The sequence below is a fragment of the Boleophthalmus pectinirostris genome, unplaced genomic scaffold, assembly GCF_026225935.1.
Source record: "Boleophthalmus pectinirostris isolate CB_2022bp ecotype Guang Dong unplaced genomic scaffold, ASM2622593v1 HiC_scaffold_18, whole genome shotgun sequence".
NCBI lineage: Eukaryota > Metazoa > Chordata > Actinopteri > Gobiiformes > Gobiidae > Boleophthalmus > Boleophthalmus pectinirostris.
Window position 1 is genome coordinate 29,893,939 of NW_026571133.1, and position 15,482 is coordinate 29,909,420.

A 15,482-nucleotide genomic window follows, 5' to 3' on the forward strand; every position below is an offset into this window, starting at 1 on the left:
GCACAGGCTAGCAGCAGTATCATTACCGGAGGAAGAGTGCTTTACAGTTGGCTCTAGCTAACCGTACAGCTGTTGCCCGCATCTCGACCAAACTGCGCCCACTCCGCGGCTTTATTCCGTTCGAGGAGCAGCCAAGGTCTACAAGGAGAAATGAACGAGCTGGTCAAAAGTTTGCCTTCGCCTACTCTGCCGGGCATCCACATGCCGTGCGCGGACACCTACAGAGGCTGGCTCTTCAAATGGACCAACTACCTGAAGGGATACCAGCGGCGATGGTTCGTCCTCAGCAACGGCCTGCTGTCCTACTACAGGTGACCACGGCGACAGGGGAGCGCAGGGGAGCGCAGGGGGGCCCGGGGGGCCCGGGGGAACTCAGCGGGGCCCGGAGCCACGTACCAGGGGATCAAAGTTTAGGGGGGGTGCTCTACTATTATGCTATGATGTCAAATTTGTCAATTAGGTCCATTGGCAAGACAACCATGTTATAATAAAAATTGCTAAGCGTTATCATTACATTTATGTACACCCAAATTATAACGTACATTAAAAGCCCATGCTCCACAAGTATGAATCTATCTAAGTTATTGTTTGCCCTTCATTTAAATATTTATATTTATATTTCCGCAGAACTCAGGCAGAAATGGCACACACGTGTCGTGGGACAATTCCCTTGGCAACTGCTCACATTGAAGTGGGAGACACCTGCCACTTTGTTTTGACGAGTGGAGGCAGGAACTACCACCTTAAAGCCACCTCAGAAGGGGAGTGCCAGCGCTGGGTGTCTGCCCTGCAGCAGGCCAAAGCTAATGCAACCCTAATGATGCAGCAGTCAGGTAAGTCTAGCCTTACTTTGATTGTGATAGAGGCAGACAATGTCGTTTTTGGCTGTAACCCCAATGCAGCTAAGGTGCAGTTAAGGCCTACTTACGGATGCAGCACTGAGTTATTTTTATACTTAAAAATCTAAATGTCTTAAAACGAAATGACCGGAAGGGGGCAGTCTTGTCCTGAAAGAAGCCAAAATGAACAGTGATGATGCAATGTGAAGCGGAATACATTAATCTGACTTGATCTACTTTTATGTCATATTAAATGTTATGCGTGTCTATGCTGTAGATCTATATCTGTTGTTTAAATAATATGATTATACTCTACTCTCAAAATAGCCTAGTACAGCAGTGAAATGTCCTTGTGGTGCCATTTTACTTGCCTTGTCCTTCCATGCACAGCGAGTCTTAGTTTCATATTACTAGTCTACTACATAGGGAGAGAGACACATCGTCCCTCCCCACTGCACTACGCCTGCCTCCCATCCTGTCTCTTGGTCCCTCTCAGTGACGACAGTGAGGAGTGAATGAAATGACCTTCGTGTAGACTCCTCCTCTGAGTCGGGCAAGGAGGGGTAAACAAAGACAGAGCAGGAGGGTGCGTGGATATTCATTGAAAACATTTTTCTTCATCCAACTTGGGACAACAGGGAGAAAGAAGGGCAGCCTTTGTCATCATGGGGGTCACCTTGTGAGTATGCATTTGGCTGATGTTTGAGGACTGGCTGGATGATCTTCTCATATAACTATACTAATCCATTTATTTTATGTAAGGTATGAATATTGATTTTCCCAAATGTGGTCATAGAAGCCATTCTGGTTTTGGACTATTTTGTTATGCTCTTAATACATTTTAAAGTAAAAACGTGTACTTAACTGTGTACTTACATGTGTACTTAACTTATTTTAAACCTAAGTATTAGGCAGGAACAAGTAATATATTTTCTGCAATGTGATCTAATTTTATAATGAATTAACCCCTACATTGTCATCTGCAGGTGTTGGAGGTTTGGAAGTGTACTCTGTACAGTTAATTTCAGTTTACTATAGCAGTTTAAATAGGTTGTGCACCTAATTGAGCACTTTATTGTAATCATCCCTTAGCCTTTAAATGCAGTGAGTCCATGGATGTTTGACACTGACTGTACTAGGGAAAATCAGTGGGCACTAGACAAATACCAAAATCAGTCATCTACAATTTATGAACACATGTCTAAGAATTGTTGTATGTAGTGCAGTGTGTATACTGTGTGTGATAGTTGCCACCTGTGGGTGTTTTTATATGATTCAGTGATGAGTCACCATTTTGTTTTGGACTGTCTTGTGTCTGGAGTGAATATATCTCATTACTGCCAGAAAGTTAACAGTGAAGTCCACTAAACACCCAGTTAAGTTCCTAGTGTTTTGTTGAAATAAATGGGCATGAAATAAATTAAGAGAAACTGTAGTTCTTGATACAGTATATCAAGTCAGTGCATTATGTAAATTCTAGTTATCTGTGTAAATAGGTCATGGAGTTATTATTAAAGCTCCAAGGAGTTTTTGTCTCTAATCTAACTCTCCTGGGACAGTGTTGATCTACTTTGCCCTAATAGTAATTTCACCACCCATTTTTACAATTACGGAATTCTGTAGACCCTGGCACAGTTTCTAAGACTTACTATCAGTATTTCAAGTAATCAACTAATATATGCTGCGGAATAATGCAAAATTGCAAATAGTTTTTTTTTTTTTTATAATTTAAATGCATATTAAATAAATATACATACATTTGAATATTTTAGAATTAGCCGATTGGCTACTTTCCAATTAAAGACGGAATTATCTAAATTTGACTGCTTGTTCTGCTTTTTTAAACCACACAGTTGCTGTGTACAGAATACTGTAATTAGTTCTTTGAACCCAAACCATGGGCCAACAGGGCTATTATTATCATTTTCATTGGCCTGCACAATTGAAAGCAAAGAAAAAACATTTGAACTTTTGCCTGACACAGTAACAAAAAGTCTACTATATTAATAGTATTTATATATAATTAAACTTGCAGTAAATATTATGTTCTTTTTAGTCTAAGGGACTGAGAGCAAGAAGGAGGGAGTGGATAGTGCGTCATGTTTTTTTTCCCTCAGATTCTAAAAATAGCCTTGCCTCCTGATTGCACAGCCGCACGTTACCAAGGCAACAGAGTTCATTCACAGCTTTCCCACCTTGTAAAAGTATGGGCGCTGGGAAATCAGATTTTGAAATGTTATTTTCCACTTTTACTTTTACAGTATTTATTAGCTTCACTGTATAAAAATACAACCACAATTATTCCCCCAAATGTGTTTAATTTCTTCCTATTTGAAGATGACTCAGGAGATGACGGTCCCGGGCCACAGGAGGACCGCACCATAAACCAGGGGGTGCTGAAGACATTGGCCACCAAACTGGATGACCTGAGCACCTGTAATGAGCTCATAGGGAAGCACGGTGCTGCCCTGCAACGCTCCCTCAGTGAACTTGAGGACCTGCGTGGGACGGCCGATAGCACAGACAGAGTCAAAACTGTTAATGAGCGGGCTACTCTCTTCCGCATCACCTCCAATGCTATGATTAATGTAAGTTTTTCATTGTCTTCCCTATAGCTATTTGTGCATTGGCATCCTGTAGGGTCAAATGTAAATTGCTTGCATAAGTGTACAAAGCATGTGTTTGCTTCTCAGGCCTGTCAGGACTTTGTGGATGTAGCCGAATCTCACAATCGGAGGTGGCAAAAGGCTCTGCAGTATGAGAGAGAACAGCGCCACCATCTGGAGGAAACCATCGAGCAACTGGCTAAGCAGCACAACAGCTTAGAGAGAGCCTGGAGGGAGAACCCAGCTTCATATTCAGGTGAAACTCGACTTTTATATATACATACATATATATATATATATATATATATATATATATATACATACACATATATATATATACATATATATATATATATATATATATATATATATATATATATATATATATATATATATATATTATATATATATATATATATACATACACACATATATATATATACATATATATATATACATATATTGTCTTTTCTTGAAAGGTGTGGAGAGGTCTCAGCACGGGGATGACAGTGATGAGAATGAGGAGGCAGAGTTTTTTGATGCCATGGAGGACTCCCCTGCATTCATAACTGTGGCTGCAACTGCCAGCATACAGCACAAGTAAAACAATTATTTCTATGAAAATAATGTAAAACCATATGGGTTAATTAGTATTGTGGAAATTAAGGTGAACACTGAACACTGAACTAGCATCTCAAATTTGTGCTGTTCTTTTTCAGACGCTCAGGAAGCAACCAAAGTATGAGTGGTGGAATGCCTAATGACTGGACACACAATGAAAATGTAAGCAATAAATGTTGTATTACTTGTTTAATCATTACTAATGAAACAGAACATAAATATGTGCCGTGGCGATCCTCTAAATGTTTGTATTTAATTATATCTGTTTGCCCTAGGATACCTCAGTCACCAATCATAGAAGAACAAGACGCTGCCGTATTCCAGACAAACCAAATTATTCTCTCAACCTATGGTCCATTATGAAAAACTGCATTGGCAAAGACTTATCCAGGATACCCATGCCTGTAACTACAACAGTCATACTACACATACACGGACTTGGCATATCATTTGAATTGCATGGTCATACCCGCTTATATCTATTTCAGGTAAATTTTAATGAGCCACTGTCGATGCTGCAACGACTGACAGAAGATCTGGAGTACAGCGAGCTACTGGACAGGGCTGCCCGCTGTGACTCTTCTCTGGAGCAGATGTGCCTGGTAGCTGCTTTCTCTGTGTCATCCTACTCCACCACAGTGCACCGGACAGCCAAGCCTTTCAACCCTCTGCTTGGCGAAACCTATGAGCTTGATCGTCTGGAAGAGTTTGGTTATCGCTCCATCTGTGAGCAGGTGGTGACTGAAATTTAGTGCTACCTTTAAACATTTTGTATGAAATTACCTTTCTACCACGTGTAAGGCACTACTGAGCTGTGACTTGTGTTATGTTACGCAGTATATGCAGGGAATAACTTAAAGGGCATTGGGTGTCTAAGGAAGGAGGCAAAAAGCTCAGCCACTTAATTTCAGGGAATATTGTGAATTAATTTTTACTGCCTACATCAACAGTCATTACATCAATACAGTCAGTTTTTTTTATTTTATTTTATTGAATGCATCTTTGAGTACTGGCCCAATGCAGTGTTTGTAATAAAACAGCAGAAGGTTACACTTTCAAGTGTGCATACATCTCTGATCTCTGTGTGTTCATAGGTCAGTCATCACCCACCAGCTGCGGCCCTCCATGTGTCCTCTCAGCGAGGATGGTCCCTATGGCAACATATCACCATCGACAGCAAGTTTCGTGGAAAGTACATTTCTGTCATGCCTTTAGGTAGGCTCACACACTGTACAGGATATTGTATACAAATTAGGGAATTTCCTACCCACCAAATAACATGCCTGTAAACCCTTCAGTTTGAGAGGCCATGGCCAAATTTCAATTTGTTGTTTTACATTTGCACTCACAAACACAAAAACAGTGTGTCTTCACCAAGATACAACAACTGTGTGCCTGTACAGCAGTTCTACCCAGCTATAGCATTCGTGTAGTAGAAAACTCTTAAGTAATCTTAAACAAGAGTTTAAGCATCTTCTATACAACTACAGAGCAATGCTAATTTTTCTAATACCTGAGAATACCTCTGACACATACAGTACTCAATGGAAATTACAGTTTATGCTATTGTCTTTATCCCAAAGGAAATATCCATCTACATTTCCATGCAAGTGGCAATCACTATGTGTGGAGTAAAGTGACCTCAACAGTGCACAACATTATTGTAGGGAAGCTTTGGATTGATCAGGTAAGTACTGTGGTAGTTGCAAAAAGTTTAGGATAAATAGAATTGCTTTTTTTTTTTCAAATGTTTTTTCTGTCACATTTGTCAGTCTGGAGACATTGAAATAGTCAACACAACAACTAAGGACACCAGCCGCCTTAAATTTTCTCCCTACAGCTATTTCTCCAGAGAAGTCCCCCGTAAAGTAAGTCTGCCAAATTTAACAACTCACAGCTGCTACCACTAATGCATACACATGACTATATTAAGGGTGTTATCAAATACATTTGCTTGTTAATTGTTTTTAATTTTCAGTCTTTGTATTACTGTACACAAATACAGTAATTGACCTTTTAATAAATATAAATAATAAATCTCAGGTTACAGGTGTGGTTGAGGACAGAGAAGGCACAGGCCATTATATACTGTCTGGAACTTGGGATGACAAAATGGAATGCTCCAAAGTAGTGAACAGCAGTGAAGGATGTGGAGGATCAGAGGGCAAGCAGAAGACAGTTTATCAAACTCTTCAGCCTAAACTCTTGTGGAAGAAATACCCTCTCCCGTATGTTTCATTTCTCTAGCCCTAAATTGTGATAGAACTCTGTTTAGCTTTCACAGACATGTCTTTGATTCTTCTTTTTAGGAGTAATGCAGAGAACATGTACTATTTTTCTTCCCTGGCTCTGACCCTGAATGAACCCGAGGAGGGTGTGGCCCCTACGGATAGTCGTCTGCGCCCGGACCAGCGGCTCATGGAGGCAGGTCTTTGGGACGAAGCAAACACCCAGAAGCAGCGTCTAGAGGAACGCCAAAGGCTGGAAAGGAAGAAACGAGAAGCACAAGCCAACCAGGCCTTGGAGGATGGTAAAAATATGGACTTATACATATCTCTCAGTTGGAGTATACACTCATAAATATACACGCATACTCATTATAGAGCAAATTGGCTGGAGCCAACAGTGACAAACAACTGTTTGGTCCAATTTCTTAAATATCCCCCCTGCAGTCTCAATTATTCCCTTTTTGTCACCTGTTTGAAATGAAATGAAAGGCTTCTCTTTAACATTTTTATTCATAGATATAAGATATATATAACGTTAATGAATTAAATGTTTTTTTGTTTCTTTGTTTGTTTTTTACCAGACATTTAATAAATTGTCTTAAAAAATGTGAAATACAACTAATTAAAATGGTAAAAAATGATCATACATTCCTTTCTCTTCTTATCTTTCTTAACAGGTCAAGATGTGGAGGGTTATCACCCACTTTGGTTTGAGAAGAGAACAGATGAAACAACCGGGGAAATCACCTACACCTACAGAGGAGGTTACTGGGAAGCAAAAGAGAGACAGGATTGGAGCCAATGCCCAGAAATCTTTTAGCAAAGCGATCCTCCATACTTCACCTCTAGACCTGTAAATAGACCTCAGCTCTTTCAGGAAGCCAATCTGTGTGTGTATGAAAAGCCAACGAGGAACTTCTCAGAGAGACCTCTTTTACAGCAGCACTATTACATGTCTTTGAGGAATGCATGGCTTTTAATGTTTTTTTGTTTGTTTTTTTGCAGTGTAGCAGATTCATATATCCTGATTCTATCAGGATATCAGCAGGGTGAAATGTATTTTTTGAAAAACCTATAAACCATAGTTTTCATAATTAGCTGCCCTAAATTGTGCAGTTGAGATTTCTGGAAAACAAGGTACATCAAATAAGTTGAATATGGTCTTTTCCAATAGATTTTCTGGTTGTTCTTGGACACCTGCATAGTGTACTATTTTTGTCAAATCCATGATCAGATTGCAGTAATACACTGCCTTTCACTTTTGACACATCACTAAATGCAACACTAAAACTAAGATGAACATTATTATGACTACTTAATTTCTAAAATAAGTTGTATTGGTGCTAAATTAACCTGATCTTGCAAAGAAATTATTTAAATCAAACCCCACTTTTTAAACAAAAGTTTTACTGGTTTTATTTATAGTTTTGGGCATTTAAATATTATATTCACTTTTCAGGTGTGTCTGAATTGGCATAATAGCACAGCAACTTTTCTGCACATGGTAGTTACAGTATTCATACATTCATATTAATGGTGTAATATGAAAAATAAATAAAGTTGAACATGTTTATATGAGTATGGTTATGATATGACAATAGTAGCTGTAAATTAGTTGAGAGTAGCCAAAGAATATTTAAGCTATGTTCAGTGATACTATTAGGGCAGGATGTTCAAATAATTCTTAGAAGGACATTCAAGTCCTGTATATTGCAGAATTATTTACAAAATCACAAAAATAGACAAAAATATTGTTTTATATATCTTGAGTAATCATTTTCAGGTTATATGTGTAAGGCATAATCCCAAATGCAGCTGCATACTGCTAAGGGAAGGTGTATTTAATATCAAATGAGTCCAAAGTTTACTTATGCAAAGTGTTATAGTAGAGCACATACTGCAGGCTTTGAAACATGTAAACCTTAAAGTTTCCATGAGAACATACAGGTCATTGCATGGACTGTAGTGACTAGCCTCTTCACCTATATAATACTCTATAGGCACATACAGAAATCATGTGAATTCACCTTTTGTGCCCAAGCCCACAGAAATGTGACAGTTTAACTCAAATAAAGACAAAGTTGTGAATGTGCCTGGACTGTTCTGTGATTATTTGACTATCTGAAACCAGCTCTGCATTTGTGTACAAATCCACGCACTTGTCAGAAAATAGAAAATACAATATTGTACTGTACTTGCACTTGTACTAGTCCGTTGGCTGAGAATGATACAGTTTATGGATATTTGTTCACATTTGTTCCCAAATGACAGCATAGGTTAAATAGCATAACCCAGTATTTTTCAGTTTGAAGTTGCAATATAATAATTCTGATTCTCCTTTATAATTTTGGCTTTATGAAATTTTTCCAACTTAAATAAAGGTTATATATTGTTTTGCAAATGCAGAGTGTATTTGTGTCTATTGATTATGTTGGTCATGCTTCAGGAGTGAAAAAGGGTGCATTTCAACTTCTTGATAAAACATGTTTGCCCACTCATTTCAGGCAGGGTAAACTGATGCTCAATGGAGCTGTATTGCCTTTGCACCCTTTTGAATCTCATATGCACCCTCTCTCAATCTGGACCTGTCAATGATGTCAAACAGGCTATTGAAGCTATGTCATACAAGTGCATCCTAGCCTGCTAGAAAACTGACCCACTATACTGTATTGAACATTTTTGTGTCTTTCAAACAGTTATGATGTAGTCTGAGGCCTAATGCAGTAAGCTTAGGCAGTAGACTAGACCTGCCTATTCATGTTGGTTTGACTGGCCAACTCACTTTGTGTTGATGACAATGCACAGGTAATTGGTGTTATTTAGATTTTAGAGTGAAATTATGCTATACTCCCTGAAGATGAGCAAGAGCCTGCTTTATTGATTACATTGTGCTTTGCCATGAAGCATACAGAAGATAAATTTACAAAGCTGATAATTTCTATGAGTGACTACACCAATGAACTCGCTGTATTATAACAAGCAATTACAACAAGTGATCTGCAATTTTACAATTTCCTTTTTACCTGCCCCTCATCTCTTCTGTTAAATATTTTTGGCCTATAGGATGTTGTGATGTCATCTGAAACCCACCAATCAGTTCATCTTATTATCGTTATTGACAAATATTGAGTTGCGATTTGCACTGCAGAATCCAGCAACAACTTCTTCATAACTAATAACATAATTAGGTTCACTTATTGATGGGCTTGTTGAAGGACCATCTCAGCACCACAAATGCTTTCCCATTGCACGTGTGAGTAAAAAGTTGTCGATAGTGCCCTCCAGTTCCTGGTATTTTGCATATAGGATGGCATTTATGCCCTCGTCCATCGCTTCCACATCGACTTGCTTGCAGTCACAGTGCACCATAATTTGCCCTTCTCGCTCCTTCTGACCATATCCCGAACTAATGAACCGGATAAATGTGTCTTATCCCTTTAAAAGGACAGTAGTTCAATTACATGAGCGCGCATCTAGTGGTGTGCTGTGGATGACGGTGTGGCGCAGACCGGCGCAGACGCGATGGTCAAGGCACTAGTCATCATATATGCAGGTAACACAACACACACTTGTATTAGAAATGTTGTTTATTTAAAATGTAGTTTGATTTCCGATAGAAGTATGTAGCTGCATGTGCAAGTATGTGGCTGTGCGGCTGTTTCCCTGTCTAGCACTGAACACTGGGCTGAACACACAGCTAGCTCCCGTTAGCTGTCGCTCGTCTGGTGTCAAGTGTCATTTCCCTCAATGACACAGGTCAGCTAACTTTTTCCAGCCTATGCCCTTTTATTTTGTTAATAGCGTCGTCTTACGCGTGTAATAACAGCTAACTAACTGCTTTTGAGTGGTGTTTGATTTTAAGTTGTATGCTAAAAGCGAACTGCTACTCCTATGAGGCATTTAGGGCTACGAGCATGCTCTCTTAGCAAAGTAATAATGTCATCTCAAGTGAATATAGGTTAGGTTATATTTAAAACTACTTCACCTGAAACTGATAACTCGTGTGCCTCTACGGGACGTGATATTTATGAGGTTGGATTACAGTTACAGGCACATTCAGCTGATGTTTACCACGGCACCGTGTTTTGGTGCAGCACAGCGGTGCGTCACAGCCATAGACAGCCAGCCCCTGAGTTCATGATGGAAAATCAACCAATGAAGTCAGGGCTCGCTGCTGCCGGGGCGGACCCAGCTTGCAAGTCTCTATTCCTGCACAGTGCCTGTCTTCCTGGTCGGCTATGTCAGTTTTTTCCAACGGTGTTACACAACCTGATCCTCATGCAAAATAGAAACACGTGCTTTTAGGCGGTGGCGCAAAAGAAACTTAATTTCCAGGACAAGGAGTGTATGGTTCTTAAATGTAGACTGTGGAGTGATTACAGGCGATATGATTATTCTCAGTGGACGTGTGTTTGCCTTTCAGAGAAAACAATGAAGCGAACATGAGAAGGACTGATGGCTTCTCCAACAGTGAGCTCTCTCTGGAAGCTAGAAGCAGACACAGACCTCTGACTGAGATGCTCCATCTGTTGTCGGCTGTCATTGTGTGGCTGGTGACCGGGAGCACTATATCCAGCCTCAACAAATGGATATTTGCTGTGTACAACTTCAGGTACCCTCTGCTCCTTTCAGCGCTGCACATGCTAACAGCCATAGTGGTGGACTATGTACTGATCAAACTGAGAATAATTCACCACAGAAGAGCTGGGGAACAGGAACTGACTACAAATGCCAAATGCAAAGTATTCCTCTTGAGTCTAACTTTCTGTGCTAGCATCGCCTTTGGAAACATGGGTCTGACTTACGTTCAGCTCTCCTTTGCACAAATGATATACACCACCACTCCTCTGTTCACCCTGGCTATATCCACCTTTATTCTGGGGAAACAGCACCATATCATCAAGTACACTGCTATGATGCCCATCTGTTTGGGAGCTTCATTCAGCATTATGGGAGAAGTCCAGTTTGACCAAACTGGATGCATTTTTGTCTTTGCGGCAACCATGTTACGAGGTGTCAAGTCAATTCAGCAGAGTAAGTCCTAGCCTTTTTTGTATTATTTGACCTATTTGTCAAACATCATCCAACATTTGCAGAGGGAGAAGATATAAGTCTGTGTAATTACTGTGTAATGATTCATTCCATATGATTTGTTTTCTCAATTTTTTTAGTTTTTCCCAAGTAAATGGTGACTCATCACAGACAGACATGACACAAGCTTTAACTTTGCACAGTTTTCTGTCAGTCCCAAGGAACAGTCAGTCTTTATATGATAGATTTGAGTTTATGTAAGAAGGTTACCTTAACTTTCATCCACATACAAAACAATACATCAGCCACAACTACATAAAAACAACTACTTACTTCCTAATTTAAATTTAGCATTCTTGTTTTTTGCCACAGTCAATTGTTCTTGGAAAACACACACTTTAAATTGAATTATTATGCTTGAATTAATTTCAGCTTATTGACTTATGTAACTGCCTAAATGCTATATATTTGCCTAAACAAATGCTCAGATAAAATTAGACTAACTTTGTTGACAACTGAACCACATGAATAAAATTGAGATTCCTATTACGTAACAGAAGGGAACATATAGTCTTATTTTTCAGACAACTGTATAACTGAATGTTTTGTTCAGGGACAGGGGCAGGGGTGGGGCTACATTGGTACTGCATGTTCAAGTTTTGTATGAAGAGTCTTCAAGTATAGGTTTAACAGGTTTTTTCAAGTCACACTGTATCCAGTGTTTTAGCCAGTAGTATTTTCATTTCTGGGTTACATTATTACATGTTGTTATTACTAAAATTATTACTTCAAGTCATTATTTGAATCCCTGGAAGTTGACTCAAAGCCCTAATTTACAATGGAAAAAAAAAAAAAATATATATATATATATATATATATATATATATATATATATATATATATATATATATATATGATATATATATATGATATATATGTGTGTATGTGTGTGTGTGTGTGTAGTAAGAATGTCTAAAATAATGTCATTATTTGTAGTTTATACATATATTTATTTATTGAAAGCCCCTCTGAGAATCTCTTAAGAATAGTATCCCTTAAGTGGAGGTTAAGTGTGTTATCTCTTAAGAGGTGTTTCGATTGTTCATTTGAATACAGTCATGAGGTGCAAACCATGGAGAAACATTGGGCAAATTACTGGACAATAACTTCAGCATTATTGTTTTTGTTATTCAGTTCTGGTGGTATAATCTACTTTGGCAATATATGTTGGAAAAATGTATAACTATTTCATCATTGTGTCAGGCATCCTGCTTCAAGAAGAGAAGATCAACTCCATGTTTCTGCTCTACCTTATGGCCATCCCCAGCTTTTGCATCCTGGCGGTGGCTGCTCTGGCGCTGGAGAACTGGGCGCAGCTAGAGTCCCCTCTGCACTATGACAAACACTTGTGGATGTTCATTCTCCTGAGCTGCATGGGCTCAGTGCTGTACAATCTGGCCAGTAACTGTGTCATCACTCTCACCTCTGCTGTCACGCTGCATGTCCTGGGGAACTTGAATGTGGTGGGGAACCTGCTGCTGTCCCAGCTGCTGTTTGGCTGTGAGCTTTCTGCCCTGAGCTGTGTGGGTGCAGTGCTCACCCTGTCAGGCATGCTCATCTATCAGAACTCTGAGTTTATCATAAGATACCTGGACGCTCGCGGCGCTAAAGAGAAAGCATCTAGACCTGTTCTCTACAAATCTCTCCACCATGAGAACACCACCAATGTGTATGACCAGCAGTCACTGTATGACCAGCAGAGGATAGAGTGTAAACTGCAAGACAAAGTAGACTGATGCTGAAGATAAGGAGCATCAATGTGAACTATGAAGAAACACCTGCAAACAGTCCTGAGATAATATTCTTATCTGTGTTCAGTTCTCTTCTATTCTAACATTTTTTTTCTGCATTCATATGATGCTGGATTCAACATTCATCATTTCAATACTTAGAGATAAAAACTCCTCAAGAAATTCGAATTGTTTAACAATTTGATGTCAAGTGTAAAAGTGACATTGGCAAAAATGTGGTGTTAGTGTTAATGTGTTAAATATTTACCTTTTTTTGGTACATACGGTTTGCACAACCCAAGCAGCATGTGAATGCACCTTTTTTATCTGTTATTTTTGGCTGTCACATTCAAATAGTGTGGACAAAGATGGTGTTGATTTGATTAGTTTCATAATAATCTCTCCTTACTCTTCACATGGTTAATAATAATGCTATTTGCATGCATGGGTACACTAAAAACTAATAAGGTATTCATACGGACACTACCCCACTGTGAAAGTTTTCTGAGGGCTCTTGATTTTTTACATGGATAATTAAAGCAGCAGGTAGAGAGCAGGCACAGATAGCATTGAACTCATTATCAATGGGTACAATATTAATCAGAGACTAATGAATATATTCTTTGTGTGTCAAAACACTGTTACCTGATGTAGGAAGGCTCTTCTCTAGTCACCTCTTGGCAGCTTTTACTTTGAGTGTGAAGGGCAAACCTTGTTACATACAGTTTCTGTTGTCATTTTATTCCTGTACCAGAACTTGAGGTAAAGATTTGTTCATCTAAAGCACACATGGCAGGATTCTTTGATCTGAAAATGGCCCTAAGCTAATAAGCTAAGTTAGATTCCCCAAATAAGACCTCCATTCTGTTCAGTCAGTCCCTCATCAGGTCTCTATGGAATAACTCCAATTACTTTTTACATGCACTGCAACTGTGCCATCATAATTTGATTCATGGATCTCTAAGGAGTCACACTCCCCGACGGAGGTGCTCATTGGAAAAAACATTGCTATTTTAAAATCTTGTTTTGGTTTCATTTTTTAGAAGTTGAGACTTCTGACACTTAAAATACATTTGTTTTACTTTGCATCAAATCGCTTTTTATTTTTGTACTAAATCTATATTAGTTAAAACCTCTCTCCCCATCCAAGTGACCTACTTTCTGAACTTGCCAAACATTAGTGTTGTTTTGTGTCAGTATTTCTGAATTACATTGCTTTTGCAAAAGGGATATTTTGCCCTCTAATACTTTAACATTATATTATAATATTTATTTTACATTATTTATTTTGGAATGTGTGGCTTGCTACTGCTGTAGATGAGTTTGTGAAAGGTCTAGCACATGATGTATGTTTTTTAATAGCACACCTCTATTTTGGTGAGGTCAGGGTGGTGCAGACACTGACCCAAGAATCCTCAACTTCCCTGATGTGTGAATGGTATGCCAAATATTTACCTAGAAAGCAATCACTTAATCACTTAATCACCACACTAAGCCATACATCACAGGTTTAAACATTTTTACTTGTTCAGCAGTGCCATTCATATTTACAATTTGAGTCATGTCATGTTTCATTGTTGGATAAATGTGAGCGCTATGAATATATATAGTTTTTGTTTTTGTTGTTTGCTTTTGTTTTTATTTTAATTTAACAGTCTGTTTAACATCATGTTTATGCCATGAGAAAATAATACCTCATTTGTCAGGGAGGGTATGTTCTGCCTTTTATTTAAAGACAGTTAGAAAAGGCAGCTTTGACCAAAACAAAGCAGTTGTACTGAGTCAAAGTTGCTTGTTCTTTCAGTTGCTAAATGCCAAGTTGGTTTGGAATGACAGGCAGAGCAGCTGTTGCACTAAAAATGTACAACAACAATGCCTCCAGAGCTGGTATTCCTTGTACTTGCTGGTTTGTTTTGTTGGTTGTTTGATGTAATTAATATTTATGTATTTTGTAGCTGGGGGGGGGGGGGTCTAAACTGAGGCATTTGCCTCATGCCTTACTGTATGTGAACCTCCTGTAAGAAAGAATTTTGCTTTTTTTCTGTCAAATTGTGGTCACAAGTTTGGATTCAAAAGTGTTGCTATGAGTTGTAAAATGGAAAATTGACAGAAAAACTTGAGTTGAGTCAATTCAAAATATATATAATTTAACAACACTGCGCTCTTGTGAACATTTTTGGATGAACACTTTTCTGTCTAGACCAATCCATTATGATCCATCATTTAAAGTAGCAAAGAGTGTCATTGGTCTGAATTAATCTAACAAAAAAATTGCAAACAATAAAATAACCAGAAAAATACAAACTATATAATTTGTTTCATTATCATCTATGGAAGGCTTTAGAGCATCTACTAGTTGCTCACCAC

The 15,482-nt window shown here is 38.7% G+C and overlaps 2 protein-coding genes across 3 annotated transcripts; both read left to right on the forward strand.

The window, feature by feature from the left end:
- Positions 1-3: 3 nt before the first annotated feature.
- LOC110160576 (oxysterol-binding protein 2-like) lies at positions 4-7,865 on the forward strand. Its single transcript, XM_020925246.2, has 14 exons — positions 4-311; positions 628-833; positions 3,177-3,427; positions 3,533-3,701; positions 3,925-4,045; positions 4,165-4,228; positions 4,342-4,470; positions 4,555-4,800; positions 5,161-5,281; positions 5,650-5,753; positions 5,839-5,934; positions 6,110-6,294; positions 6,376-6,596; positions 6,972-7,865. The coding sequence occupies exons 1-14, from the start codon at positions 151-153 to the stop codon at positions 7,112-7,114; spliced, it is 2,217 nt and encodes a 738-aa protein (XP_020780905.1). The 5' UTR covers positions 4-150; the 3' UTR covers positions 7,115-7,865.
- A 1,710-nt stretch (positions 7,866-9,575) lies between these two features.
- On the forward strand, positions 9,576-15,271 carry slc35e4 (solute carrier family 35 member E4). 2 transcript variants are annotated; one of them, XM_020925327.2, is made up of 3 exons: positions 9,576-9,847; positions 10,718-11,328; positions 12,589-15,271. In XM_020925327.2, exons 2-3 carry the CDS (start codon positions 10,737-10,739, stop codon positions 13,119-13,121), a joined length of 1,125 nt encoding a protein of 374 aa, XP_020780986.2. In that variant the 5' UTR covers positions 9,576-9,847; positions 10,718-10,736; the 3' UTR covers positions 13,122-15,271. The 2 variants fall into 2 exon arrangements, with proteins under 2 accessions (XP_020780986.2, XP_055009733.1); XM_055153758.1 differs by lacking the exon at positions 9,576-9,847 and having other exon boundaries at positions 10,251-11,328.
- Positions 15,272-15,482: the final 211 nt, after the last annotated feature.

Coding starts and splice junctions, on each gene's coding strand:
- LOC110160576 (XM_020925246.2), top strand. CDS start 151: ATGAACGAGCTGGTCAAAAGTTTGCCTTCGCCTACTCTGCCGGGCATC. Junction 5,754..5,838: donor GGAAGCTTTGGATTGATCAG/GTAAGTACTGTG, acceptor CACATTTGTCAG/TCTGGAGACATTGAAATAGT. Junction 6,295..6,375: donor TGGAAGAAATACCCTCTCCC/GTATGTTTCATT, acceptor TCTTCTTTTTAG/GAGTAATGCAGAGAACATGT.
- slc35e4 (XM_020925327.2), top strand. CDS start 10,737: ATGAGAAGGACTGATGGCTTCTCCAACAGTGAGCTCTCTCTGGAAGCT. Junction 11,329..12,588: donor TGTCAAGTCAATTCAGCAGA/GTAAGTCCTAGC, acceptor TCATTGTGTCAG/GCATCCTGCTTCAAGAAGAG.